Consider the following 25571-nt stretch of genomic DNA (forward strand, 5'->3'; position numbering starts at 1 on the left):
CAGTGAATGTTTGGACAGGGGATGGTTTTTCATTCTACATGTGCTTAGAAGCAACAGTACGCATTTATAAGAGATACCAAGCCATAATCTTGCACTATACTTTATGTACAAATTCTATAATAATTTCAATCCAGGTTTTAGGCAAATTAAGCACACAGTTCATGACAAGTTTACTCAGCTATCCAGTGTTATTAGTGATGCAAATTAGGTGATTTTGTATGCAGTTACCATAATTACCGTTTTTAGATTCTGTTCATCACTGATGAATGCCACTCCTGCAATGGCACATGTAAACTGACTGTCCCGATTGAACACAGGTATTACACCTACTATGTTTAGAAATCAGCTCTTGACATAGTTGTTTACACTTAAAACACTGAGAGCTTCCTAATACACCTTCCCTGATTTCATAGCTTAATTTCCAATGGAAATGGAATTCTGAATTTCTGTTGTCTGTACCAGTGTGTGAGTGTTTCTCTTCCTACTTACCTTAAAAGCTTCAGAATATGTGTTACTAACCATATCTGCCAGTAGGCTATGAGGTCTTGAACTCCCGTGTTTTGTAAAAGAGTTTAGCTGGAGCAGGCTAGAGAGACTCAAACCATTGTTCTGAGAGAAAGAGGCTGCTGGGAGAGCTTCACTGTATTATTAAATAGCCAGGGACATACATGAGGTGGTAGTGTGGTGTGAATGTTTGAACCACAGGAGCAGTGTTACTCAGAGCTCACACTTTATTAGACATGGAATAATCCAACAGGCTTCATAATTTCAGCTGTTCACAAAATTGTGGTTTTATAAGTTAAGAAATATTGGTTTGGGATGAAGACAGAATTCTCAAGCTCTCAGCAATGAAAACTCTGAAAACCTCTGACAGCTTATTTTGTTTTGTCTTCAGTTTGTCCCCCTGGCTTTTATGGACACCACTGCAGCCAGCCGTGCCCTCAGTGCGTGCACAGCAGCGGGCCTTGTCACCATGTGTCAGGACACTGCGATTGCTTGCCTGGATTCTTTGGCACTCTCTGCAACCAAGGTACTGAGCCCAAGACCCCCAGATGCCACATCCTTTCCTGAGTTTCTGTGTCTGTGACTTTGCAGCAAGGCCGATCACAAGGTTCCTGCTTTTTTCCCTTGTTTCAGCAGTTTAGATCACAAGAAATTCTTTACTTCAGAGGGGAAATGCAAATAGGTACTTAGCCACCCTTTTGTAAATATGATGTGCTCCCACTTTCATAAATAAAACAGGTCTCTGTATTGAAATGAATATGGAATGAGACACCTGCTGTAAATATATCGGCCGCCCAATGGTTTCGTCTTCCTTTCTGCTAAGCCCATCATATCCTAAATGTCGATGGCACCTTCATGCACTTGTCTTCAGCAGGAGGTGTAGATACTAGTCAAGGTAAAAGCCAGCACAGGTGCCCAAGCTCGAACACCCAGTTAATGCATGGAACCTTATTGACACTGTCTAGGACCTGACAGGGAATAACTAAAATCATGCACACCCAAACACAAGTGCAGGAGACAGAAAAATTTGCAGTGAGGCAGGGGAAGCAAATTAATTTTCACAGGCGAAGAGTAGCTTCAACTCCCCCTAATGTCTATCACCTTTCTGTACCTTTGAAAGTCAGTCCACTTCTAACCTTGGGTTTCATTTTCAGTTTTATCCTAAACATCATTACAGTATTATGCAGAGTCTCCGCTATGGCATACTCTCGTGGGTATTTTCTACATACAGATTTAAAAGAGAAGATTTGTAATGGCTACTGCCCTTGTGAAGTCACCATCCCTGTAAAAATTGAACTGACACTTTTTAATGACCTGCTTTTCAGTAAGTTAGAAATTGCAGGCAGCACTTATGCAAAATCATTAAACATAGATTAAGTATAACCATGTTTTCTTTTTCCTGTGCTGTATAGTCAACTAAACATTATACCAATTAATTTATTAAAATGAACATATTTCAGTGAAATTGTCCATTTTATGTGAAAAGTTAGCCAGATTTCAAAGCGTAAGCATGGCTAATTATCCTCTTAAGAAAACTATTTTATTTTTGCTCAGATGTTCAGCACTTCTGGTTTTACTTTGAAATGTTGATCTATCCAGCAAATTAATTTTAAAATATTCATGTCCTAATTAAAATCAATTTGTGTTGCAGTTTGTCATAATGAGTTAGCATGTAACTTTATTTTGTAGAAAGAAAAATGCTAATTAATGTTTTCCATTAGAATAATGTGAAATGAAGAAATTTCACTTTTGAATTTTCATCTCCTTGTGCTGTCTCTTTTCTGGCAGCAGGAACGTTCTTCCATCAGCAGCACATGCGTGCAAGGAGCTGTGTAACCTCCAAAATTGCACAAGTTGACTTGACTGTGCTAAGGATTCTGAACAGCAAACAACTAAGCAGCTGTTTTATGAATATCTTTCACAATCATGTAGCAAGATGGATTGATAATAACTTGTTATTACTGCTAGAACACACCTGACGTCCCACAGGGACTTTCAGAGTCCCACTTCAGAGCTTTTATAGCTAATTAACATCACTATCTGCATTGTACAATCAGATTACTCCTGGAAAAAACGGTATTAGTCCTTACTTTACAGCTTTGTTTAAAAATGTTTAAGACATTTGAAAAAGTGCTTCTATTTGGATCTCCCATCTTTACAAGAGAGTCACTGCTTCAATTCACAACTAGGCTACTTACATTAATGCAAACAACCATTTTGGCAGGATTGGTTTTGTAATCCTTCTGTGTTGATGTTCTGGGGAGCATCATACTATTTCACTGAGACAGGAGGTGCTCACACGGTAGGAACCCCTCTGCTAGATCTCACTGTGTGGACTCAAAGCATTTCTTTATGAAATGTGACCTATTGCCTTTGTCAGCATCAGTGTCTGGATCACAAATCTTTTCTTGATTCATTAGTATTCCATGTTGCAGTGCAAATCAGCTCCTATTTTAAGTAAGTCTTTTGAGAACCATTTTTTGTACATATAAAAAATCCAGCCTTCATTTAAGTGATGTTATCTATCTACAACTTAAAGATGCAATAAAAATACTGCATTGAACTGCTCTATATAGAGCATTGGAACCGAATAATGGTGTAGCATGTATGAGAACCTAGGCTGACAGATCATTTTAGTTTTTGCTCTTTCTGCGATACGAGGGCTTTTCTTTCCTTCGCTTTCTTGCTCTTTGTGTCTGTGTATTGTTCGTTTCATTGTCTCTGTATATTGTGTTTAGTTTTATCTCTTTTCAGTTAGAGAACTATTTGGTTAAGCACATAATTTGAAAGTCAAAACCAACTTTATCCACTCCTACAGATAAGTCCGTAGTATATAGAAATGCATGCGGAAAACAATAGTACACACATTCTTAGGCTTCTGCCATAGCAAGAGTAGAGGATGGCATATTGTATAAAATAAAATGAATCACAGCTCAGGATTTCAATCTGTGGTTGATTCACAGTCAGGATAGATTGAGGTCATCTGCAGAGACTACATATGAGAAAGGGAGAGTGGCTGAAGTGGTAAAACAGTTGCATAATTCAGGGAAGTGCCTTAATCACTATTTTGACATCACTATTATTTACCAGGATACAAGTCCAGTTCCATTTGTTACATTCTTTGCAAAGATGGACTGTATGTTTTATCTTGTTTTGAAAATACATCTGTTTTTGTCAGGGAACACAGCCAATAAGAGCACAGAAATTAAACATTTCATTCATTACTGAGCAGAGCTTTCCATCAACTTTAATGTTAAAGATTTCCAATAATATGGTGGGAGGCTGAAGATCTACATGTCTATTAGTTTTATGTCACTGTGCTTAGGCTGTTATAAGATGACTGAAAAAAAAATTGGTTTCTTTTCTTCCAACTTCAGGAGTAAACTAGGTAGACAAACAGGAATAGGTGCTGATTTTGTTAGTATGCAGCGCATCAGTTTAACAACTCTCAGCCAAACACATATATAATCTTTGGAAACCACATTTGCAACCTAATTGAACACTTACTACAGCAAGGGGTACTGGAGAAGAATAGGTGAACAGATACCAAAAGACAAGTATGACATTTCAGCAACTGGATATGTGCTTTATTTGTGGGACCAGTCTTCCACCAGACTTACATGGTAAAAATACTTACAGAAACAAGCCTTGCTCCTGGTTTACTCCCTGCTTGCATGATTTGAATCTGTGAGATGCTGGGAGCCTGCCTCCCGCCAACATTGCTGAAGGTTGGTCTTCAGCAAAGCCTAGTGTATTTAGAGGCAAAGGCACCTTCCTCTCACCACCGCTTGATCCAGAAAGAATCAGGACAGTGATGAGATAGGTACTCTAGGTGCCCAATATTGCAGCGCTGCACGTTGCGTAGTGCGTATCGTGGTGCTAGTGGGATCGCAGGGGAAAGGACTACAGCTCTTTCAGCCTCTGCTTGCAAGCTTACCTGCCATCAGCCATTTCATGGACACCGGCCTTCTAGTACAGTGCTCATGGCTAGTGAGTCAGGCCATCATACCAGCTGGTAAGTTTTTCAGCTTTTGGTCCATTAATACTGTCATTATCAGTCGTACAATACAAGGGAGTTAAGTTCTAGTGACAGACCTGAGAGTCCCCATTGTTCTTCGTCATCTCAAGACTTCTTCACTAGGGTTGTATTTAGCCTAAAATGTTCCTTTCCAGCTTTTCTTGTTCTTATTATTGAGCCTGTGATCCTCCGAGCCAGCGCAGAATCCTATTCCAGAGTTTGCACTAAGGAACCCCCTTGGCCCCAGATCGATCCCTCCCAGCCACTTGTGTTTGGTACTACTCTTTGAATTCTCCTCAACCTTACTCTCCCAATAACCCCTTTTCTCTGTTTTGTCTCTCCTCTCTTTATCCTTCCATAATGCCCTTCAATAATTGTAATCTTCTAACTATATTAGACTAATTTTCCAGCAGAAAAATGGATTTTGAGGCAACCGTTTCCTGTTGGTTTTATTCCTAGGATGTAAGCAAAAAAATGTGCTTGAACTCTTTCTGCCTTTTCCTCCTTTCCAGTAGAAATTTGCCCATTTGGCTCAGCAAAGAGGAAATGTTGTAATTACTTTTATCTCTAATTGCTAAATGTTAAGTCCTATGAATTCCTCATATTCATTATGAAGAGCCTTCAGTAAACTGCCTTATATTTTCACAGTCTGTCCCAGTGGAAAATATGGGAAGAACTGTGCCGAGGCCTGTCAGTGCACTGAGAACGGGACGTGCAATCCTATTGATGGATCCTGTCAGTGTTTCCCAGGCTGGATAGGGACAGACTGCTCTCAGAGTAAGCAAAGTGTTATTTCTCCACCTCCACTTTCAAATAACGTATTTTCTTGTTTAGTGTTTTCTGAAAGTTAAAGACAGATTCTGGGGAAATCCCTGAAGTATTACAGCAGCCAGTGCCTTACTCTCTTTATAATTTATTTCTTTTAATTAATCTAAGTTAGCTTTGGCTTCTGCATTTGGAATTTGCAGAAGCTGTTACTATTTTGTGTTACAGGAAAGGGAGGTCACAAGCTCTTCTCAGAAAAGAAAGCCTCATGCTCCCTTTTAATTTCTAGCTAGATTCCCTTTTATTTACTTTTTGAAAAAAATTTCTTTCGGCTATTACATTAGAAATTATTAACCAGTAAATGTTTTCATGTACCAAGCCCCCAGAATTGAGAAATTAGGCAGCTGAAATATTTCTATTAAATGTAATTTAATTGTAGAAGTCATTGTGGGCTTGGAGGGATGGAGGATTTCTTCTTGAAAATTGCCCAGGTAGAAGATTGGCATTTTCTGATCCCAAAGTGTCATTTCCTGAGAGCATCCCTTAATTGAAGATAGATCACAGAGGGAAGCAATATCCTATCATTCAGAAATGTTACTTCATATTCAGGATACAACTAGCATATTAGACAGCATTCCAGAGTAAAATATATTAAACTTCAAGTGATAAAGTAGGAATCGGATAAAAACAGACGGCTGTAATTTTGCTTTTATTGTGTGTCTTCCACAGACAGAATATTGCTGTCACTCAAAAATAGGAAAAAAAAAGAAAAAAAGACAGAAAGCTCCACAGATTCCTCATTATATTTAGCCATGTAATTGGGAAATGACTGCTAGTTTCTGTTAACCTTGAAAAAAGGTGTTTTTTCTTACGGAGTGAGGCAGGCCAGCAGCAACGATTTCCAGTTTAGCAGGCAGAAGGACCTGGCAATAGCTCCTTTGTATTTTGGATTAACTAAGTGGGAACCTTACTGTTACTTCAGTTACCTTCTTGTAAAGAAAGTGTAAATCTCCCAATATGAACCTGGCCTCACACCAGGCTCCTGTTGGCACCTTGCCTCAAGTACCCGAGCCTGGTACTGAGCTATCGCAGTTCAGACCTCCCTCCGCACCAGTTAACCTGGAATGACTGAGAGATGGAGCTGCAGAAGAGATAATTTTAGCTCCAACCCCACAGCCAGTTCTGGAGAAACTAACAGACCCTGCAGCTCTGGCTTGCAAAGGCATTGTAAAAATATTTCTGGTTGCTTATGGCACAAATACTTTAGGCCAAATCCTGTTCAGCTTTACATTGTGTGAGTTCAGTGACCTTTTGTTTAATTTACGTCATGGCAGGGTTTTTTTGCTATTCATTCTGGCTTTAGAGATGTCTGTCATATGCCAGAAACTTGCATTTAGCTTCAGAATTGGAGCCAATGGCATACAGGGAAATAGGCACGGTTTCTGTACTTTCAGGTTTCCTGGGAACCATGCCTTATTAATTCATGTCTTTAATAGGAAGCAATGGAAAGTGCTTTTTAAAGCAAAAATATAGTTGTTATATTGAAGGGTTATCATCATTTTGGATCTTTTATTCTGGCACTAATAACTGTAACTTACTGCATTCATTTTTGGAGGGAGCCTTAAAATAACTTTTGAAAATGTATTAATATTGTACTTGTTGAAATCTATAATAGACCTGCAGATTTTAATTTAATATTAGCCCATCAACAAAAGCAATCTGATTTTGTGGATGGGAATTTATACTGTAGGAAGTTTTCTTTACATTTTTACGTAATTTGAGTAGCACTCTATGCTTCAAATGAATGTGGTAATTTTAGTAGTTGATTGCATAGCAAAAGTAAACCATGAATAGCCATACTTTATTATACAAGAATTCCAGAATATCAAAAAGAAAATTAAATTACCTCCATATCTTAAAACCCTGTCTAAATTGTCTTCACAGAAAATGCCAATAAGGCAGGGAGAGTGGCTGGAGCACTTAGAGTAACGTAGTTGAGGGTCACTGTTTCAGTGGTTCTCAGTGCACACATGCAGTGAAGACCTGATTCTGCCACCTGACCCACACAGGGGATCATAGAACCATAGGATGGTTTGGGCTGGAAGGGACCTTAAAGCCCACCCAGTTCCACCCCCTGCCATGGGCTGGGACACCTTCCCCCAGCCCAGGTTGCTCCCAGCCCCGTCCCACCTGGCCTTGGGCACTGCCAGGGATGGGGCACCCACAGCCTCTCTGGGCAGCCTGTGCCTCACAATGAAGAATTTCTTCCTAATATCTAATATCTAATCTACCCTCTTCCAGTTTAAAACCATCCCCCCTTGTCCAATCACTACATGCCCTTGTAAAAAGCCCCTCTCCAGCTTTCCTGTCGGCCCCGTTAGGTACTGGAAGGTGCTGTAAGGTCTCCCTGGAGCCTTCTCTTCTCCAGGCTGGACACTCCCACCTCTCTCAGCCTGCCTGCATAGGAGAGGGCTCCAGCCCTCTGATCATCTCCGTGGCCTCCTCTGGACTTGCTCCAATGGGTCCATGTGCTTCTCATGTTGGGGGCCTCAGAGCTGAACACAGTGCTGCAGGGGGGGTCTCACCAGAGCAGAGTAGAAGGGGAGGATCACCTCCCTCAACCTGCTAGAAGAAATCCCTTGTGCCAGGGCTCGACAGCGTGGGTGATGTTGCAGGTTGGCAACTGGGTTTGCAAAGTAATCGTTAGCAAACTGGTCATTGTCAGAACTGGTCATTGTCAGGGAGATGCTGCAGTAATGCCAAGCTCTGCAATGCAAGTTCTGCCTTTGCTGGTGTCTCACAAGTTCTTCCTTTATTGTTGTTCCTCCGCAGCATTAACACAGTATCATTGCTTTTTTTGTCAGCTGATAAATCTTTTTTTTTTTTTTTTCATAGCTTGTCCCACTGGTTTTTGGGGCCCTGATTGCTTTCATTCATGCAACTGCCACAACGGAGCAATGTGCAGCCCTTACGATGGAGAATGTCGATGTACTCACGGTTGGACGGGGCTCTACTGCACTCAGCGTAAGCCTTTCAGAGACAGTTGTGCCAGGGAATCTGTCAAAGTATGTGCTGCTACCTCGTGTCTCTTCCAAGTATTGCAGTCCTTCCTCTGAAATCACCTGCTTCTGGGGATAACTTCACATCACCCCGAAGAAAATACTCCTAAAGCTTTTCAAGGTTTTTTATGCCTTTGGCACTTGATAAAGGAGGGACCAACCATTTAGATTATTTCTCCATTGTCAGAGTTGGCAGAGTCTGTGTCATTGCTCGTTAAAGCCCCGGTATATGTGGTCTGGTTTAGGAGAATGTTTGAGATTTCTCATCCTACTAGTGCCAAATTATCAGCACCGCAGGAAAGAGAAGATCAAATTCTGGTGAGCCTTTTAAGAAGGCTCTTTCACTTGCAAGTGATTGATTGATCTCTGGCTCTTTAGAGATTTTCTGTTTAGTGATCTTTCACTTCTTGAAAATTTAGTTTGTATAGATGGGTCAAGATTTCGTTCTTCTGAAACACTTAAGAGGCAATTCTGTAAGGTATGAGAAACACTACCTCAAGAAAATTGGCCGTCATAGTATCTCTGCATTTAGATGATCAAATAAATGTTATTAAATATAGAGAAGCTGAAAATCCATAGATTTATAGGCGCACATATTTTGTGCTGATAATGCCTCTGAGTTTGTGATTCAGCTTCTTTCTTAGTCTTTCCTTATTCTGATTCCTGAAAGGTTGCCCAGCTGCTTTTTATGGAAAAAACTGTGCCAATGTTTGTCAGTGTCAGAACGGAGCGGACTGTGACCACATCACTGGCCAGTGCACGTGCAGGACTGGATTTACAGGCAAACAATGTGAGCAAAGTAAGTAGCAACATGACTTCATTTTTCTGTTTCTCTGGGGGGGGGGGGGGGGGTGCGGGGTGTGTAGTTCAGAATTCTTTGCAGAAATAGGCTCTTACATGAGGTGTTGATGTCAGCAATACAGTAACCCCAGGCACCTTATATAATCCGTAGGGAGAAGGCAGCATCTCTGGAAAGCTGGACAGTCTGTTTACGCATAAAGAAATATAGAGAAACCCCTGCAAATTAGGCCTTACCCGTTCTCAGCCTAAAGTTAGGTGAGGTAGAAGCAAGTCACTGCATTCAGTGCTGGCTGGATGTAGCCTCCCCAAACAACATGTACCTAATTAATGGAAAAACACAAGCTTCATCATGCCTTGCTAATGCTGTTGAGAGCAGCAGCATCAGGTTTCCCTAGGCATGAAGGAGACACAAGGGTTAAAAGAAAGAAGTCCTTTCTGCTCTCTGCCTTCCAAGGAACACTGGGGCTTTCTTCCATAAGTTATTCTCCTATAGATGTGGACCAAATGAAAATTCATCTTTACAATGAAAACAGATCAAGGAAAAAAAAGTTGCTTGTCTCTTTTTGGAAGCATCTGTGTTTAACTTGAGTAGTGAGCAAGTGTTTAACAATGAACTTCAATTACCTTGCAAGGGTACTGGCATATCTTACTGTAATTGTTGTCAATGTCTTGCTGGCATATTTAGCTCGCTGTGCCAAATGGCTTCTTTTAAGAACAAAGAATTAGGGTAGTGGAAACTGTATGTGCTGTAGTTGAATAATTACTTGTTTTTCTAGTATAGTAAATCAAAAGAAAATTCTCATGCACATACTTGGATTCTAAATGCAGGGTGAAATCCGTCTCACCTTACCAAGGCATTAATTCCACAGTGTTCCTTTCCTTTTTTGGCAGTAAGGTAACACAGTAGTATTCCTGCTAGATTTGCAAGTGAAAGCTTCTTAACTGTAGCTTACTACATGGAACATTATGAAGGTATTTTCACATATAACTAAATTCATTAACATCTTTTCTTTTTGCACATACCGCATTCAGCAAATCATGTATCTCAGGACCAAATCTGCATGCTCATGTGGGGATTACATATGGCGCCACTGTAACTCTGTAAGTGGCCAACTTACCGTGAATTTGTGTTCACCCTTACTGCAACCATAAATAAAATAGGAAACTAAAAAATTCTATAGTAGAACTGCATCATAGCAGATGTTATATAAGAAGCTATGTTTATAATTCAATCTCTGTACAAAGCCGGGGGCTTTCTTTTCTATCCAAACTATGAATGTATTTATTTATTTGTTTTTCTACCATTTCATCTAAAAGTATCTGTTCATTAAGACTCCTTCCTTCTCAAAATCCTGCTGAATGGGCGGTCCCACCACATTGCAGGTGAAATGCCTAAATGCAGACTTCATTTCTGTGGTGCAGTCCAAAAATTTAGGCTGTACACTTTTTAAGTAGGCTACAGAATATCAGAATGCCAGAATAAGCATCAATTGTAATAGTTTTATTTGTCTTTGAGTCTTGATTAAGGATGAAAGAAAGAGATACGGGAACTTCAGTATGCACTGTAAATCATTAGGTACTGGCTACTGTTCATCACTTAACATTAAATTGTGGCTACTAGAAGTTACTTAGAGACTGACATTGGGAAGGTATTGTCATGCTATGCAAAATATTCGCAGTGACACACAAGAAATCACATCTTAAAAACAAACAATATATATCCTAAAGAATCATAGCAAGTGCGCATACATTCAATAATGCATTGTCTCCATAGAAATAAGTATGATGTGACAGAAGTTGTTTCTTTCATTTTATTATTGAATAGTGCCTCACAAAGTATAGTAAGCTGCCTACAGATTTATTGTAATAGCCCATCATGGTAATTGTATGAATAAATTTCTCAGCTGGACATTCAATCATTTTGTCTTTGACAGAAATACAAAGACAAGATAGAAATTCCTTCTGTATTAGGAAACCTAATACAAAAGCAGCGCAAATCAAACCACTCAGATGCTCAATTTTGTAATTCCACCTACAATGTTATATATTCATCTTCTAGCACTAGTAGGGGATAAGTATGAAAGCATGCAGGATTTGTTTGGCAAAAGTCTATTGTGTTCATATAAAGGTACATTAAAACTTCTTTGCACCTACCCCCATGAAAAAAAAATACGCAGAGCCAGTGGAGAATGCTATGCTCTTTCAAGATGTACTCTATGGCTTCTGAGCTCATGCCCTGTTAAATTCTGTACACTTGTAGTATTTATCAAGCCTTTTAAAATCTCTGTACATATTATTGGTTTAATCCTTGTGAAGGCTTGTATGAATTTCCCAGAAAGTTACAGCTTAGGAAGTAATACCCCAAATTGTACATGACATACATTTATTTCCTGCTTTAAGATAATAATAATGTAACACTAGGGTGTCATCCTAGAGATGCTGAAACCAGGGAGACCTTTCTCCTGAATTTTCCATGGCAAGTGTTTCACCCATCCCTGAAAAAAGTAGAATTCTTTCCAATCTTTCTCTTTGGCTTCCCAGAGTGCTCACCAGGAACATTTGGTTATGGTTGCAAACAACTATGTGAATGCATGAATAATGCTACATGTGACCATGTCACAGGTACTTGCTACTGCAGTCCAGGCTTCAAAGGAATCCGATGTGATCAAGGTACAGTGAAATTCTACCTGTAAAATATCTATATCTCTCTCTTTTTCTCCCTTTCTTTCTCTCTCCCCCTTCAATGATGTACTTGTTTTAAAAAAATAGTATCTAAGAAATGAAATGCACAATTCAATTTACAGTGTATTATGAATTACTTTTAACAGCGGCTCTCATGATGGAAGAATTAAACCCCTATACTAAAATTAGCCCTGCTCTTGGATCAGAGAGGCACTCAGTGGGAGCAATCATTGGAATTATTATTCTCCTTCTAATTATTATGGTCTTGCTGGCACTGTTTGTGTGGTATCGACGGAAACAGAAGGAGAAGGGCCATGACATGCCAAGTGTATCTTATACTCCAGCCATGAGGATGACTAATAGAGATTACTCACTTTCTGGTAAGGGTCTTTTTATGTTAATCAAATATAGACTCATATTTCTGTATGCTGGGGAAATACAAGTTTCTATGATGTATAACATGCGTTATTGAGCCTCAAAAATAATGACACTTCTGTTCTTCTCCTGAATACCATGATCTTGGAACACTTAACAGGGACAGGAAAGCAAATATAACTTAAAACTGATTTAAGCTCTTTTATATCTGAGACTTTACTTAACATGATACAGGATATATCTAGGCAAGAAATATGCTGCATGGAATACATCAACTTCACTTTTTTAAATCAGCTGCATTCCTATTTCAGTACAGAGAAATTTTCCCTTTGTGAAACCTTCAGAAGAAGACTTTTTTTTTTGCTTGAGGAATGGGATTGACCTGGTCAGTCATAAGGTTTTATTTTTATCTATGTTGCAGTTTGTGATTTGAGGCATCCTATTCATTGTCACTTTCTTCTGTGTACAGACCAGTCCCTGTCGGCTAGACAGCTGGTGTGAATTTTCTTCACAGAGGCTGATGAAAGCAGGAGAGAGGAAGAGGAAGGCTTGTTAGGATCGAAAAGAAATCATACTGAGATCACATTTCTCGCTTCTATCTTCTGCTACTGCTATGGAGGACAGCTTTTCTTGACAGATTGGCTAAATTTTGGAGGATGTGATCTCCTTTTTAAGACTCAATTCTTCTTCACTCCTCTATCATGAATATGAGATAGGATGCCAGTCAGGAGATGGCTTTACTTCCTTCTTGTTTCCTTCAGTCTGTCTCTAATGGGGATCTCCTCAGGGTCTGCTGCCCTCTGACTGCACTTCACTTCTTCACTTCCCTTTAAATGGCTGAACCTGTAAGTCCAAGTAAATACAAGCTCCTGAAACAGGCAGAAGTTGGCCTTGCAGCTCTGCTTTCCCAGTCCTGCATAGTCTTTTTCTTTCTGCTTTCTACTGTAAATGCATGAGGTCCAGCCACTTGTTGCTGGCTCTGACTTGGCTTCTGTGCTGTCTCGAGGTGGCGTGGCTGGAGGCTTTGTTCTGGACTTCCCTGCCTGGGGTGCACCTGGAAGGAGCCTCTTCCACTGAGCCACAATATTATTGCCTGGCTACGACTGGGAGTGAATCAAGGAGCTTCTCTCATGTCACCGTGACTTCAGTCTTCATATCAGGGGCATGGTCTCCAGTGGTGGCATATCACACATCATGGACTTTTTACTGAACATCATTGACTAAACCCATATTTAGACCACTCAGACCCAAACTAGCGTTCCTCCTTCTGACAGCTACAAGATCAGGAAAAAAATCAGCCTTGGACCTCTTCCCATTGCCTCTTATTTTTGAATTTTAGCTTTGCAGGCTCTTGCTTAAGCTGCCCATTTGGGTAAGAAATGTATGAAAGTGTTGCCAGAGAGGGCTCGTCTGATCCTTGGCTAGTTACCAGCACAATTTGGCCTGAAATTTGTCATTTCAACATCATTTGAAGAGCCAGACCATGAACACGCAAAAGACAACTGTGGCACATCTCAGCAGCAGCGAGGCTCCGAGTTCTGAGAGAGCAGATCACAGCTGCTGGCGTGGAAAAGCGTTCTGAACTTTTGAGTGATACATTTCTTTCATATTGGCACCTTATCCATTTATTTACAAAGCCTGCTACAGCTCATTTACTTCTATGCTTTTCCAGTTAATGTGTGTGTAACTCAGCATGCTTAAGAGGCACAACTTACAAACCTCAAAATAAGGAGAAGAATATTGTTTGGAGTTCCTGACTGGAATAACTGAGCTTCCCTTTTCAGACAAGGGAACAAAAATGCCTTCTTTTCTCCCCATATTTTACCATGAATGGAGACTTCCCAACTGACCTGCTGTATCCCAGTCTAGCACTCTGCAAGGTCTGAAAAAAGGCTAATGCTGAGGAAGGATTCTTTCATCCTTCAGAGTTATCATCGACAGAAGACTCCTCCCCAGCCACAGAGAGAAAGCCATTGCATTTCATGATGTTGGTAGCCCAGAACTGCCCTTGCAGGTTGTGTCTTTGTGGGCATTGCGTGCCCCTATACAATGTTCTTCACATTCCTTTCAGGTGCAGCCACCTATCCCAAAGTTCCTGATGCCACATGATACTTAAGTACTTGAGGAAAAAAAATATTTGGGGGATGGCTGAATTCCTGGATACATCATAAATATCTGAGGGATCACATCCTTCAGCTGCATTGAACCTGGGGTCTCTTCTGGTCCTTGGGCAATGACAATGAATTTAATTCTTGCCCTTGTGGCATTGCTGCTCTGTGTCAGCTCAGTTTGTAAAAAGTCTGAACTACCAGGTCTTTGCAACCCCAAACAGCACCAGGTCAGTGGTGTTGTATGGGCTTCTCTGGAAAGAAATTGGGTGATGTTTCCTTTCTGTTCATCTCAGTAAGTGATGGGGATGCAGAGACCTGGACTTTTCGTTCTGCTTTCTTCTTGCTCTGTGCAGTCCTTGTAGCAATATAAATTTTATCACTCAGGAAGCTGCAGCGGAGTGGGGTCAGCCATCTCTTTCTGCAGGCCACAAGAAGAGTTTCCTTTGTGCCTCCCCCTTGAAAAACTCTGCTACGTGAGCTTTCAGAGGAAGACTACGATGTTAGAAATCACAGTGCTCCACCTTCATCTCATTATAAATTGTATGCAGGTATCAACATCATTTCAGGTTTTGGACTTTGTTTTAGAAGGGCATTTACAAATTCTAGACAAGGGCTTCTGAAAGCTCTCTGCCAAATTCTGACTGTCCTCCAGTACGTTCTTCTGCTGAAACTTTCTACCCATCAGTAACCTTCCCAGCTTTGGCCTTACCAATGCTGTTTCCAGTCTTTCACTTCCATAGAACAGAAAGACCGCAAAAGGTGCTGATGTGCATCTTCCCCAGCAGAGAATGGGGAGATGGATACTGAGACAAGATGACAGATGAGAAACAGAGACTCATAGCATGGCTGGATGGCAAGAACAACGCCTGTGCGTATGAGTGTATGTATGTGTGCATTTGTGCGTTGCAGAGGATGCTGAAGGACAGTAACAGTATTACATAGAGGTAACAGGGATTTCAACCTTGACCTGGAATTTTGAATGTGAATTAAGGGCAGAATATTATGCAGATATACTTGTCCAATTAATATAAACCCACATAAACCCATGGACTTCAGCAGGAATTCCACCTGAACAATGACTGCAATATCCAGCCCTATGCGGGTTGTAACATTTTGGCTAACCTGAATCACCACTGTTGTTATTTTGCTTGTTTACTCTAGTTAGGGTACTGTTGTTTCTGAATAGAGTCACATATGCAGATGTCTAGCTCCTGGAGGCAGTAATTTCTTCCAGCACATTAATTTATTTCTGGAGGATGTTTTTGGTCTTTACGCCTTCAGCTTTTCTGATGCTGATAATCCGTGCATGTGTGTGAGAGAGATTATAAGAAAGGGGAACCCCCTGGGCAGCCCGTAGACTCTTTTGCATTTGTGGATGAAGGATGTGGCAGCAAAGCACACACTCTGCCCAGCAGCCAGTGGGAAAGAAATCCATCCATGCTGGGAGAGCTTAACCACAGCACATGGATCTGAAAGCAGACTTTAAAATGGTGCTCCTCAGCACGAGAATGGTCCATTGCATCCAACAAGAGATTTTCAACTGCAGCTTGTTTAATTCAAGGAGATAGGAACAGAGGGGAAAACTATGTGGTAGTGCTAAAGAGCAGCAGAGATTTCTTTTCAGGACTGTCACAAAGACTTGGTTATTGGCTGAAGTGATGCTCAAGGTCTTATCAGGGTCTTAACAAACTTTCTGATATGGGTGAATCCTGTGCTGAGAGCCAAAACCTAAGCAAAGCTCGATACAAATAGAGCATCGTGGATCCTGCAGCCTAGATAAGACATTTACAGAAATGATCTGCAGATGATGTGTAGTAGGAGGTGGCAGAGTGAACCCTTCTGTTTGGAGTCTTCAGCCACCCCACTGACACTCTGTGTGGGTGGAGAAGAGCCACACAAAAAGAAGAAGAAAACAGTTCCATTTTGCAGCTTGACATATCTGGGTTTGTATTTACTGCAGAGTGCTTACTTACTCCCTTTTTTCATGGTTGGCCTTGTGCCCAGTTTCCACACTACACTGTCCTGCTGCCACTGCAGGATGGAGACCAATGTTCTTTGTGTCATTTCACAGCCCTGGCTCGGGGCAGAAGCTCAGTCCTTCAAGTTATAGAGCAGTCTGGCCTTCATCCAGACCTCATGGGTCTTCCACTGGAGTACAGCCTCAGGCTTAAGGGGCTCACGGCAGGACTCAGTCGTCATGGATCCCTTCACAGGACTCATCTCCCTGTGTTAACATTAACATAACCTTTGGATTTTTTTTTGTTTTGTTTTAATTTAAATAATTCCCTTTCTTTTAGATAGTTAAGTCTTTGCTTACTGTTCAGAGCAGGATAAAACTCATCTGTGGGAAGAGAGGGAGTTTTGTGGGCTGTTTTTTGGTGGTGGTTGGTTTTTTTTTTCTTTTAACTGGGATAGCATTAGGTTTGAATTTGATGTATTTCCAGCCAGCAGTTATAAGAGCTTCATGAATAAATGTGTAGAAAATGGACTATGCTATCAAGGTAAATCAGCCTGGGTGGGTACTTAAGTATCGACCAAATGGAACTGTGTGGAAGGAGTAATTCTGAGTATATGGTCCTGCATGCAATGAAGGAAGAAAAGGTTTTTGGCGATGCAGACTTGTGTATGAGCTCAGGTTCATTAATTCAGCACTGTGCTAAGTAGAGGGCAGTCTGTTAGACTTTTCCTTCAGCTCATTTCGGGTGCACAAAACAAGCTACGACCAGATAAGCTGGGTGTGAACTTGTAATGTGTCAGCAGGCTCACAGAAACCTTTGGTACGTGCTCTCTTATCTTGCAGCAAAGGCAGGGGACTGTGCCTCTTTCCCTTCGAGCTGGTCCTTCTTGCCCACAGCTGAGCGAGAGCATGACAGATAAGGGAAGGGGGAAGGCAGAGCTGGGAGCTGGTGTGACTCAGCCATCAACACTCACCTACAAAGCAGAAAGGCATGGCTTCAAGTGTCTATATTTAACCGGGACTGCAGGTTGTGTGAAGGGTAGATGAGCTGTGCTCCCCTGGTGAGCTGCCAGTCCCTCATTAGCAGGTTCAAGGCATAGTATATGCGAGCAGCTGTGTTTGTGATGGGCATACACTGATCGCAATGTTTGGGTTCCAGCCCCAGTTCTCATTTGCAGACCCCAAGAGACATCTGTTTCTTGTTAATTCTACTGCAAATATCACAGAGTTACAGTTAGGGGAGATGGCAAAGTCCTGGCAGCCTGGCTGCTGAGCTGGGCAATGGTTAGCTGAAAGAAGGTAAATGCAAAGACTTTACTTCTGGAACCGCATCCTGATCTGAGATACTTCGTTAGCAACAGCCTCAGAAAATAGCTAGAACTAAAAAGCTCTGCACTTACTGCAAAATAGAGCTGACTTCAGAAATTGCTCTGTATGTTTCAGCAGAAAATAAATGCTCGGTCAGATACGCATGTGCCTGTGCAGTTTCCTCTGTCAGCTGTGTGCCACAGCACTTATGTAATAGACACCCTGCAGATAAACCCACTTATTTGAAACAGGATATTTTGCAGTAAATTAAGCTAAAACTAGATCTCCACAAGATGTCAGCAAAGCAAAATGCATGTTCACAGGAATACAAAGGGCAAGAAGAGATGGTTGATGGTGACTTGGTACCCCCCTCCCACAGACCGTGCCAGCCAGGTCCACCTCCTTCCTCACCCATCTGCTGCCAATCTTCATTAAAGAGCTCTGATGATGGGGACAGGCAGCCACCCCAGCACTTCATTACCCTTTCTGTGTGAGGGTGTTTCCTATAATTAACCTTTCTGCCTTTCTAATTTAAGCCCATGGTTTATTAAAGCCCATTCATTTACTTCTTACAGGGCTTGGCTTTTTAAATGGTGTTGCTTCAGTTTACGTTTTTCATCCTTTCTTCTGATGGCACTTTAAAATATTTATCATTTTATTATTAAGCTGGAAACAGATAGGGATTGATGTTTTCATTAGAACTGCCAGTATAAATATGATGCCTTTCCTGGTAAATCGTTTTGTTTGGTAAATGTGCTCATAAGTTAAAGTGAGGAAAGAGATTAAAATGTCTCCAAGCGTAACAATGTAATTGCCCAAGTTTGCCTTTCAGTGCTGCAGCTTTCTTTTTTTCTCCAAGCCTTTGCACAAAAAGCTATGTAAAATGTTTTGGACTCTTTGGTATGGTTAAAGCACCTTGATTTCTAACATTAACTACCTTTTTTTGTAACAAAAAAGTTTTAATTAATTGTTTCATAACTACAGGGCTTATTCTCATCAGTAGCTCTTACTTGCGTATAAACTAAGGAAGAAATGGTGTTGCCGGTCATGTATTTCCTGAGTTTTGAATTTCCTCCCTCACCTGAAAAGCAGCTGGCCTGTCAGGAATTCCTTTTTTAAGATCTTCAAAAAGATAACACTGTATTAATTAAATATTGTGCGCTTGTATCGTATGTTTAATGCTAATAGTCAAGAGCTTCACACCATGATAATGCAGGATAGACTTCATCTGCAGATGTTTTGTAACACCCAGTATATTTAACAAAGTTTTCTGAACTAGGTAATCTCTACCATGTTTTCAGTTTCTTAAGAATCATTATGGCTTCCAAAGTATTTTGTGATGACTTGTTTTCTTCCCAGATATATCCCAAGGTAGCGGCAGTGTACATTGTTTTTCCAATCCAAGCTACCACACTCTCTCATGTGGTGTGACTTCACGCTTCTTTACCAGTAATCTGGATGGAAACAGCTCCAGTAAGGTAGATATTATCCCACCCCACTTTAGCAATGTTCTTATCAGTTCAAGGAAATCAACCAAAGCAATGCCTGTTGGACCCTGTTGTCTGCCAGCATTATTTAAAAATCCAGTGCAGCAATTCCTGACACCATAGCTCTTAACAGACACTAAAAGGTCTCTGCTTTCCCCTGCCTGTATCTTCGTAATCTCTGTGCATGGTAACTGGAGTTTCAGCGCATGCCTGTCTGGGTCAATAAGGCGTGGTGTCTTAGCAACTATAAGGTATGTTTGCTTCTCAGAAAAGATAAATAAGTGGATTATTGTAATTATCTGTTAATATAACAAAAGTAATCAATGAAGCATTAAGTCAGTAATCTAACTTTGCTATATCATTGTTTCCCAGATCAGTAGACACACAAATCTGCTGCTGACACAGAGAAGCAGATAGATGCAAGAAGGTACTTGGGGTCCTTCTGAGCACTGTTCTTGTCCAGGGATGTTCTGAGAGCTCTGCTGTTACTCATGGCTTTCCAGCAGAGCTGTCCAGACTGTATTGCTTGAACATCCAGGAGTAGCTTACTTATCGCATGTTGCTATTGATCCCCTAGGACCCTTCGTAGACAACACTGTTACTCAATTCACCACTTTAGGAATAGATTTAGATGTGCTAAATGGTAAGACAGCTCTTGCTTTAGAGCCTTGATAAGCCAAGGTGGGGCAAAGGGTAGGGAGCAGAGGAAAAAGGAAATGCAATTGATTTAATCAAGGTTGTCAGCTTTAAAAATGATGGCACTTGCAGGCTGTGTCACCTTAACCCAAATGTAGCTCTTCTAACTGGAAAGCCATGGGAACAAAATTTAATGCAAAAAAGGCACTACTGTACAAGATGTATGCAAAAATATTTTTACATGTGCTCCTGTAAAGCCATTTCTTACTTATTAAAAGAAAATCTCATTAAAATGTAATAAAAAGGCTGGCTCCAGAGATTTCTCAGAGGAAAGTTTAGACAGATGTGTAAATATGTTTTCCAATGTAGATGGTCCCCTTGCATCCTGCATTTTTGCTCCCCAAATTGAAAGTGCAAATGCTTATAATGTCAAGTTTAGGATGAACACCATGAGTGTGGGCCTGGACCACCAATCCCATTGCCGTACTTTAAATGAATTCGGAAGAGGTCAAAGCAAGCACCTCTCCTGGTTTCCCAGCCCGCAGTGCCATCTTGTCACGGAGCTACTTCAAATACTAAGCTGCCCAAAAACCGGTTTAAAGCCCGAGTGATGCATTTGGACTAGTCGTGAAAGCGGCTCGCCTGCTGTAGAACTCACTGTCAGTAGGTCAGCAGGTTGTTCTGACATTCAAATAGTAAAAAAAACAATGGATCTGGTATTTTCAGGGCACTTATCAAAATATATGGCCTGATATTTCCTTTAAATCTCCCACCATCTTACTTATTCATGAGAATGCTTTGCAGTGCTGAATAGCTGGGGATGGCCAAAAATACGCTTCTTCCGTCTATGCAGTTCTCCAGCCAAGTAAGACAAAAGAGCATATAAAGCCCCTAATGGCTGCCTTAACGAGTTTCATTTCCAAAATCAGTTTGTCTGGTGCCATTCCCACTTTCTGCAGGGAAATGTGCACAAGTTGTACTTGGAGGATTCATTTCTTTATGGTGCCAGCTGGGGTCACAAAGGAGCCAGCACAGATGCAAAATGAAAAAAAGTGGCAGAGGAATCTCTGAACTGCTGAGCCAGAGCCCTCGATGTATTATCCTCCCTGTGCTCAGAGGAGATCATGCCTTGAGGCAATGGACTGGAGCCATTCCTCTAGCACTTCTTTCGGAGAGACAGCTTGGGCAAAGGTACAAAGAGAGGGAGGGCAACAAGGAGATGCAGCCCTGCTCCAGTTTGAGAAGGCTTTCTTTCTCCTGTGCTCCCCCTGCCCCTCTTGTCCTTTTCTTTTTTTCTGTGTCTTACTTTGCCTTTTCTCTCCTCTTCCCTTGGTGTTTGCTCCACTTTATTATCTTTTCTGGGTTTCCTCATATCCATTTTCCTATTCTCTTTTCTCACCCAACTATACACATATTATTTCTTTTTCCCTTCCTGCTGCCTCTGCTTCCCTCTCCCAGCCCTGTACCAAGGGTCAGTCTGGTTGTGGGGCACCGAGCACAGCTGTCCTGTGCTGTTGTCTGCATTTACTGACCTTGCTGCTGTTATCGGTGCACACAGTGGGTACCTCACTAGGGAATCAAGGTGGGGACAGATGGCTGATAGCAGAAGCTAAAAGGTCCAGCACTGCACTGAGGACCGCAGTTTGTGAGACGGATATGCCTTCACAGGGAGGGAGCAGTGCTGAGCTTTCCTGTATCTTTTCTAGGACCAGAGGGAAGGTATCTCACCTCCTCATCTCCCCTCTGCCAGACAGATATTTTGGCACTGCTCAGGACCCTATGCACGTCCTGAAGGTAAAAACTCTGAAGCTGCTGAGAGACAAGTAGGAGTGGAGGCATTAAAACCCTCTGGTGTGTACAAGACTGGTCAGCGGTGCCAGTGGAGTGCTCAGACAGGAATACGTGCAGGCAAAAGCAAGTGGGAGGGTAAGGGGGAGCGTATGAGAAAAGGCTAAAAAAAGGCTTGACTTCTTTTATCTAGCAAAATGAATGCTGAGAGGGAGTATGATTGCCATCTATAAATACAACGAGGTAAACACTAGGAGGGAGAAGAGCTATTTAAGTTAGATGACAGAGCTGGCACAAGAACAAATGGGGATGAAGTGGCCATGAATGCATTGAAGCTGGAAATTAGATTTCTAACATCAGATCAGTGAGATTTTGGAATAGCTTCCCAGTAAGACTAATGGGACAAAGAAATCTGATTACTGTTAAAATGGAGCTTGATCAGCTAAGTGATTATGTGCCTGGGTGTTTGCAGTAAAAGGTGGCTGGACTCAGGGACTCAGTGATCAAAGCCCTTCCAGTCCTTTGTCCCTGAAGTCGTCTCCAGCTGCCAGCAGGAGTTTGTAGGGCTGAGCTTTGTCTCTGTGCAAGGTCCAGGAGAATGGCACTGCATCTCTAGGGTTAAGGAGAAGGCAGAGGCTCCTCCATCTCAGTGCAAGTTAGTAACTACCAGCACCTTACGACAAATAAATGTCTTCCCATGTGAGTGAGCTTGCAAAGTCAGCTTGGGTTAAATAGTTAAATATTACTATTTAATGGTAAAATATTAAGTCAATAATATTTTACTATCCACTTAAGTGACACCAAAAAGTGACCTTTGCTTATTAGCTCCTACAAGTAGGTTTGGCCTTTATTTTTATGACCTGTGCCACAGCGAATAATAATGATGATGTGAGTTACCAAGGAGTATCACACATGAACTCAAGTGAAATTGTGCCACGGAATTACTGCACGAAAAATTTCCAAAGCAGATAAACAGAGATACACACTTACCTCCATACCCACGTCTTCACATCAGAACTCTCATTGCTTGAGTGAGAGACCAGACTTTCAGATGCTGAGGACTCAGAGGGAGTTCAGTGGGACCATTCACAGAACCACTTCTCTATGCTTCGATGCCAGCTCTGGATTTGAGGTTTTGAATTGGGCGTGAAGGTAGGAATATAGCTCACTTATTTTGCAAGGCTGCGAAACTTTGTGAATACTCAGTATAAAGCACGAGGCTGCACAGGTGTGTCACAAGCAAATGGAGGATTCTCACCTTGCACTTTTGCAAAGCTTTTAATTCCACCCTCACTCCCTACCAAACGAGAACAGCATCGCAGCTAGAGTCTAGGTGTTGCTGGTTTCTACAGTCATCATAAAAATCAATTGCTATTAGATGTTCTGAATTTTTAAAGCTAGCAGATTCATATCCATTAAAGGAAGATCTAAATTCTACCAAAGACATCACATTAAATTAGAAACTGCAAAACAGAGGTCACTGAAAATGGTCTGACTGGATGTCACCCAGCTAATAAAAAGGAACTCAACCACAGAAAGCATCATTAAAGTACCTTTGACTAAAACTTGCCCAAGGAAAAGGAAGACTGCAAATAATACAGAATGGCTGCAGAGTGTTCAGAATAGCCATCTAAAACAGAAACACAGGCTTGGACTGTGGAAATCTGAAGTCAGTAGTCAGGAAAGTGAATGCAAAACTCCTATTGATTGCTGTCCTGGAAGATAAAGGTATGATGGAGTTCCTGCCAGCACTCCTTTGCCTAATCACCATGGTCTCTTTGAAAACCTGAGCATTGACAAATGGCATTGCTGGTGATCAGCTTGCCCCTGTGATCTATCTAGCTATTTCAGACGGGCAGATAATGGCTTTGCTTTACTCATGCTAGTATCTCATTGATCTTAAAGGAAAAGTTGCCAGATATGAGGTAGTTCTAACCAAATTGCTAAAATTACAAGCTAGGATTTTTAGTGGATAAATTTACAATGAAGTATTTTTTCCTCCAGAAAAGCAATTTTGCTTCACACTAAAAATTGAAGTATCTTCTATCTTAAAAAAAAAAAAAAGTTAACAAATTATAGTGTGTTAAGAAATGATAGTAGCACAAAGAGACAGCTATAATCACATTTCTTCGTAATTACTGCATTCTAAAAAACTTAGAAATGTCCCCAAATCATTTCATTAAAAAAAAATCAATTCTAGCCTATAGCTCTTCATGCCAAATTTTAGGTTTGTGAGCTGATTTATAAATCCTGCAAAAACACAGCTTTTAATAGAAACCCCAAGACTTCAATAAATGTGATCTAAGTGGTGCAGCTGGAATGAAAATCAGCATTCATGTTATTCTGCAAATTTTGGAATGAAGAAAAAAGCCATGGGCTTCACTGATGAAAACTGACAGTGCCGTTAGTCGGGCTGCACTGATTTACACCAGCCGAGCGCAGGGCCAGGAACGTCAGCTTCTCTGTGACCACATTACAAACCCATCTGCTTTTCATTGCCTTGCTGTTGCTCGTCTGCTCTGACTGCCCCATCCTTCCATACTGTGCATCTGCTGCCAGTGTTTGTGTCCTCAGTTCTGGGGAAGTACAAGGAACTGCTGAATGACAAAGAAATGACTCTTGTGTTGTCAACTGGGAGATGCCAGATGCACAGTCCGTGCCAGGAGCAAGGATATGCTGTCGCAGCCACTGCTCTTGGGCAATGATTGCTCTAGAAATATTGCAGGCAACCAGCTTTATCAACTTTCTCTCTGCGCTGGGCATGTCCTTGAGGAGAGTGGCTGGTGGCAAAGGTGCCTAATGAGCTGATGACACGTTACCTTAGTGGGAATATATAGAGACAGAAAATGAGAAGGAACAGGATGAGGCACTAGGTACAGCTCTCACTGCGCTGCTGGTGCTGTCTGATGTGAGATTCATGGACTGTGGGGCCACGAGGGACCCTTGTGATCACCTGGCTTTGCTTCCCACACAGTACAGGGCACAGAACCACGCCGAATTAATGCCTCTTTCAAGAGCAGTGCTGGTGGCTCAGCAGCAGGGTCCCTTTCAACCAGAGCCTGGCTCTCAGATGGATTTGCAATGGGCTCCTTTCAGCGTGCTGGCATTAACCTGCCTTTGTCTGCCTGTGTGCCTGTGTCTATACTTTTATATACATGTATATTTATATATATGTGTACACACACATCTGTGTGTGTGTGTGGTCAATGTATTTGCACTACTGTGTGTCCTGAATCTTCCAGGCTGGAGTTCAGCCCGTTTGGAGCACAATTACATGCTTTGCAAATGATGAAACCTATTTGTAGAAAAGCTTCAGCCAAATAACTCTAAAAACACTCTGCAGTTGCTTGTAGAGAGACCCAGCACCTCGTGTGTGTGTGTGCGTGCACAGCCTTTTCTCTCTGTGCTGTCTCCTGTGCCTCTGTGCAGTGCTCACACTGTGGTTTCTCCTAGGTCTGTTTAAGCCAGGGCAGATTACATTTGGTGTACAAACACATCAGACCACTTTCTGCATCCTGAATCGGTGGAATTCTATCAACAGGATTCCGTCAATGAGGGCAAGGTTTTGCCTGTGGTTGTTACAAATCTTCACCCAAATGAAACCCAGTTTCTGTGATCAGATAAAAGCTTCTAAATGCACAGTTTGTAATATATAGTGTAGTTGTCCTAAATGTGGTGCTCCTGGTAGAGAAAGGTATTTGCAGATGCTTTCCCTAGAGATAAGGACGAGGCAGCAGGGGTTTGCAGCTTCTTCCTCAGTGACCCAGCTTTGGGGAAGCTCACAGAATGTTTTCCTGGCTGCGAGGATCCTGCTGGTTCCCATTGCCTTATTTATAGAGGAACTTTTGCCAGAGGAGCTTTTCTGGCCCTAAGCCCTCCCCATTGTGGTCACTACCTAAAGCAAGGGGCAGAGGAACTGCACGGCTGCCCAGCCCCATGCCCTCCTCCTCTCTCTTGGTCCGGCATCTCTCCTTCCTGCTGAATTTCTTCACCTCCTGTGACAGTTATTCCTTGCAGGAATGTCGTGTTGTGCTCTTTGCAGCGGATTCAACTGGCTACATCACTTTGCTTGGTCACTGC

General features: G+C 41.6%; 1 protein-coding gene across 4 annotated transcripts in view; it reads left to right on the forward strand.

Annotated features, from left to right (window-relative positions):
* MEGF11 (multiple EGF like domains 11) overlaps nucleotides 1–25571 on the forward strand; it is a 215094-nt gene that overhangs the window by 167027 nt on the left and 22496 nt on the right. For 2 of the 4 annotated variants that reach the window (XM_037393890.1, XM_037393892.1), the window contains exons 14-20: nucleotides 896–1030; nucleotides 5171–5299; nucleotides 8183–8311; nucleotides 9017–9145; nucleotides 11689–11817; nucleotides 11976–12209; nucleotides 18940–19058. In XM_037393890.1, the coding sequence (XP_037249787.1) occupies nucleotides 896–1030; nucleotides 5171–5299; nucleotides 8183–8311; nucleotides 9017–9145; nucleotides 11689–11817; nucleotides 11976–12209; nucleotides 18940–19058 (1004 nt within the window). The remainder of the gene's footprint in view (nucleotides 1–895; nucleotides 1031–5170; nucleotides 5300–8182; nucleotides 8312–9016; nucleotides 9146–11688; nucleotides 11818–11975; nucleotides 12210–18939; nucleotides 19059–25571) is intronic. The other 2 variants (XM_037393891.1, XM_037393893.1) reach the window with 1 other exon arrangement.

The sequence above is a fragment of the Falco rusticolus genome, chromosome 7, assembly GCF_015220075.1.
Source record: "Falco rusticolus isolate bFalRus1 chromosome 7, bFalRus1.pri, whole genome shotgun sequence".
Taxonomy (NCBI): domain Eukaryota; kingdom Metazoa; phylum Chordata; class Aves; order Falconiformes; family Falconidae; genus Falco; species Falco rusticolus.